Source organism: Phacochoerus africanus, chromosome 11 (assembly GCF_016906955.1).
Source record: "Phacochoerus africanus isolate WHEZ1 chromosome 11, ROS_Pafr_v1, whole genome shotgun sequence".
Classification (NCBI taxonomy): domain Eukaryota; kingdom Metazoa; phylum Chordata; class Mammalia; order Artiodactyla; family Suidae; genus Phacochoerus; species Phacochoerus africanus.
In genome coordinates, this window is record NC_062554.1 from 5,093,357 (window position 1) to 5,098,244 (window position 4,888).

Sequence of the window (4,888 nt, forward strand, 5' to 3'; positions counted from 1 at the left end):
AGTAAAAGTTTTAAAATTTTAGTAAATCTACTGAATATATTTACTGAACGTTGTATGAATCTAAAATTGAACAGAGTTTCAAACTTAAGACTTGAACAAATTGAACATTTAAAGAAGTTAGGGAGGCGAAGGTTAGATTGTATTCTGGGAGGTAAGAGGAGAAAGGATTTTAAGAGGAGAGTGGTCAATTTGTATAAAATATACTATAAAGTGGAGGTAACTAGAGGTAGGTAAGTGACCAGTGACCATGGGACCATCAAATGGACGTCCTTTCTGTCCCCAGTGGGAGCAGTTTCAGGGTAACTTGCAATGTCTCTATTCCAAATGAGATTTGAGGGAGGTGAGATTGAGTATAGACATATTTCTTGATATTTTGATGTGAAGAGTGGTAGAAATTTGGAGAATGACCTAAGATCATGGAGGAAAGGATTCTGTAGGTATTAATCCACGAAGACTTTTTAAAAAAGCTTCAGAATTCTGTTAAGGGATAGTAGCATAAATGAAAAGTACGGCTCTGTAAACAGTAAAGATTTTTACCAAGATTTTATACGTAACCGCACTTGCTCTCCCTACAACTCTCAGATAAAGGTAGGGCAGTGCTCGCTCCCATTTACTGGGAAGGAACCAGGGCTCACATTGGTACAAGGCCATGCAGCCTAGAATAGCTGGTCATGATTTGAGCTAAGAATTCAGATTCTAACATTTTCCCGTACCACATGGAAATCAACTCGCCTGTTTTCGGTGTAGTATGCGGATGTATGTTGCCTCTGGGCATTCAGATTGAAACAAAAAGGTACAATTTTTAGGAAAATGAATTTGCAAAATGCTAAAACACAAAATGGGCTGCCTGGTACTATTAGCTATGGTTTAGAGATATTTACTTTCCAAACACTTGGTTTTCTCATATTGAAAAAGAGACTAATACATTTTTAGTACTTATTTTGTTCATGGATTTTGGACTCTTAATACATTATTTCATTTAATAATCAGAAGAGCGTCATTAAGTGGTTCCTGTAAAAGTAGAGAAGAATAAAAATTGGGCAACTTCAACATCTACTGATTGGACAGAAGAAAGGTGAAAAATGAGGGAGGGAAGATTAACTATTGTTAAGAATAAGAGAGCTCTGTGTGGAAGCCAGAGGTCAGACATGCTACATATGAGAGCAAATTCTGTGATGAAAATGAAGGTCTGGAAGATGGGTGGAGGTAGAGCCCCACAAATAGAGGGGTTAACATGAATTTACGTGAAAGAGAGCTGAGAGGAGGCTCCTGATTTTCTCATGAGCTGGAGGCAGGACTGCGTTTACAGGGACTCGTGGGTGCTGAGAGCACCTGGAAGATACAGGCCAGAACAGTTCTCTCCAATGCACTTTCCGCAAGGATGGAAATTTTCTAATTCTGCAAAGCACAATTTGGTCGCCACTAGTCACACAAGGTTATTGAACACTTAGAAGTGTTATGTGTGATCAGGGTATTGATTTATTTGATTTAATTTTAGTGAACAGAAATAGCAGCATGTGGCCAGTGGCAACCATATCTGATTGCAAAGCTTTAGAGAAAATGAACACTGTATAATTAATTGAGGCACTAGAAATTGAAGTTTATTTGATGAATATGGGCACCCTAGCCAGAGATTAAGACAGGATATTTATTTATGTGATTGGTGTTTTTTTTTGGGGGGGGGGCAGGTAGTATGGTAAGAATGTATTTTCTAAAGCAATTAACTTAAACATACTTCAGTTCTTTGATCCGTGAACAATCCTGTCATCATTAAGAATACAGAAAATATTACTTTCTCTCCATTCCTTTATGAAAGCTGTTTCATATTCATATTTAATATTCTACTCAAAAAAACCAAAGTTCTTCATGGGCAGGAAGCCTGAATTATGCTTCTTCATGTCTCTGAGAAGACCTAACTCATTTTATTTAAAGACTGGGGCCATAAACAAGAATTGATACACCAAGGTGGGATGTTACAACTTGATCTTTCTGATCCCCTTCGCACTAAATACTCTCCCAAGGTGAAGGAGCCTAAGAAAATCAACAAGAAGGATTTCCAGGAGCCATGTCCATCACTAATAGCACCTCAAGCCATCCAGCAGCCTTCCTGTTGGTAGGAATTCCGGGTATGGAGCACCTGCATGTCTGGATCTCCATTCCCTTCTGCTTCGCCTATACTCTGGCCCTGCTGGGAAACTGCACCCTTCTTTTTATTATCCTGGTTAATACAGCCCTTCATGAACCCATGTACCTCTTCCTGGCCATGCTGGCAGCCATTGATCTGGTCCTGTCTTCTACAACAGTGCCCAAAATGCTGGCCATATTCTGGTTCAGGGATCGAGTGATCAACTTCTATACTTGTCTGGTCCAGATGTTCTTTCTCCACTCCTTCTCTATCATGGAGTCCGCACTGCTGCTGGCCATGGCCTTTGACCGCTATGTGGCCATCTGCAGGCCACTGCACTACACCACAGTCCTCACTGGGCCCCTTATCACCAAGATGGGCTTGGCCGCTGTGACACGGGCTGTGACACTGATGACCCCGCTCCCCTTTCTGCTCAGACGCTTCCACTACTGCCGAGGCCCGGTGATTGCCCACTGCTACTGTGAGCACATGGCCGTGGTCAGGCTGGCCTGTGGGGACACTCGCTTCAACAACATCTATGGCATTGCAGTGGCCATGTTTATAGTGGTGTTGGACCTGCTCTTTGTCATCCTGTCATATATCTTCATCCTTCGAGCAGTTCTGCAGCTTGCCTCTCAGGAGGCTCGCTACAAGGCCTTTGGGACATGTGTGTCCCACATAGGTGCCATTTTAGCCTTCTACACACCTGTGGTCATCTCCTCAGTCATGCACCGTGTGGCTCGCCGGGCTGCCCCTCACGTCCACATACTCTTTGCCAATTTCTATCTGCTCTTTCCACCCATGGTCAACCCCATCATCTATGGTGTCAGGACCAAGCAAATCCGTGAACGAGTCTTAGGACTATTCCTAAGAAAGGACGTGTAAATGGACAGTGAGGGGCGCAAAGGGATAGAGGGGACAGGTTGAATGCTGATCAGGGCTGGGGATCTAATAGGATGCAGAGGGCAGCCAGGTCTTGTTGTTTAGGTCCTTCCTGGTAAAATGAAAAAAGTAAATGGTATCCCAAAATGATCAAGAGTCTCCAGGGTGATTAGGACTCAAGGGTCTGAGTCTTTGGACTCAAATTGCTGAACTTGCTATCTCCTCACAGAGTCCTCACTGATATCATGGGCTTGACATTGTCTTAACCAACTCTCTTCTTGGTGACATCACCTAAAAACAAAAGTGCTTCCAAATTCATTTACTTACAAAAAGGATCAGAGTCACAGTTTCTATCCTGGGTCACTGGATATTTACTTATCTACTCAAGACCATCTGAAGTGGGAATCCTTCTTAGTCACTCTGACAGGTGGTGTCCAACCTCTGACTATGCACTTGCTATTCTGGAGAGCTGGTGGCCTTCCAGGGTGGAAGGTTCTAAGCTCTAGGGGTGCTGCTGTAATAGTTACCAGAATACAGAAGTGGACTTAGAACTGGGAAATGAGTAGAGGTTAGAAAATTTTTGAGATACATATGAGAAAACATCTGTGTTGCCTTGAAGATATTGTTGTTAGAGATAAGGCCATTAAAGGCAATTCTGGTTGCAGCTCAGAAAGAAAAGAACTGTATAGAAGATTTCTCTTCTTGGAGAACACATATCATCATGAACAGAACATTGGTAGAACATGCATAATTAAAGGTACTTCAGGTGCAGTCTCAGACAGAAAGGTGGATCATATTATTGGAAACTGGATGAAAGGTGATCCTTGTTATAAAGTGGCAAATAACTTGGCCAAATTCAGTTTTAAAATGTTGTGGAATATAGAACTTGAAAGTGATAAACTTGGATGTTTAAGCAAGGAAATTTCTAAACAAAGTCTTGAAGGCATGGCCTGGTTTCACCTTACTTCTTATAGTAAAATAAGAGAGAAGAGAGATAAATTGAAGAAAGATTTGTTAAGGTAAAAGGAACCAGAACTTGAAGTTTTGCAAAATTCTTGACCTATCTATATCACACACAAAAAAAAATAGAAAGTGTATTGAGGAGAAAATAACAAGGGTATGTATGCCTGCGACCATTTTCTTAAAGGGGCTAGGTTTGTGACTTATTGATCCAAATGGCCGATTCAGAAGAAATCAGGAATAGAGATAGAGTTATGCAGCACAGATCTGTGGAGGGAACTCTTGTGGAGCCTAACAACACGCCACTAAAAGGCCAACAGATCAATGAAGAAATCAAAGAGGAAATCAGTAAGTATATTGACACCAATGAAAATAAAAACACAACTTTCTCATGAGATACAACAAAAGCAGTACTAAGATGGAATTCTCTAGTGATACGGGCCTGATGAAGAAATAAGAAAATTTTAAACAAACAGCCTAAGCTACTGTGTGACAGAATTAGAAAAAGAACAAGCAAAGCCCAATATCAGAAGGAAAGAAATAAGATCAGAGAGGAAATAAGTAAAAATAGACACGAAAAAATCAACAGAAAATAGCTATGAAACCAAGAGATAGATTCTTGAAAAAATAACATTTATAAGACTTTAGCCTTGTTCGTTAAGAAAACAGAATACCCAAATAAACAAAATAAGAAATTAAAGATAAATTACAACCAATATCACAGAAATACAGTCATAAGAATACTATGAACATTATATCCAAAAAAATTGGACAACTTAAAAGAAATGGATGCATTGCTAGACGCATACGATCTTTTAAGACTGAATCAGAAAAAGTATATAATTTTAACAAACCAATTATTAGTACTGAAATTAAATCAGTAATCAAAAATCCCCAAAAACAAAATTCCAGGACAGATGC

At 40.2% G+C, this 4,888-nt stretch overlaps 1 protein-coding gene across 1 annotated transcript; it reads left to right on the top strand.

Annotated features, from left to right (window-relative positions):
- Positions 1 to 2,052: 2,052 nt before the first annotated feature.
- LOC125111922 (olfactory receptor 52K1-like) lies at positions 2,053 to 3,010 on the top strand. Its single transcript, XM_047754081.1, has one exon. It carries the CDS (start codon positions 2,066 to 2,068, stop codon positions 3,008 to 3,010), a length of 945 nt encoding a protein of 314 aa, XP_047610037.1. The 5' UTR covers positions 2,053 to 2,065.
- The last annotated feature ends 1,878 nt before the right edge of the window (positions 3,011 to 4,888 follow it).

Excerpts from the sequence above, each read along its gene's own strand:
- LOC125111922 (XM_047754081.1), top strand. The coding sequence starts at position 2,066 with ATGTCCATCACTAATAGCACCTCAAGCCATCCAGCAGCCTTCCTGTTG.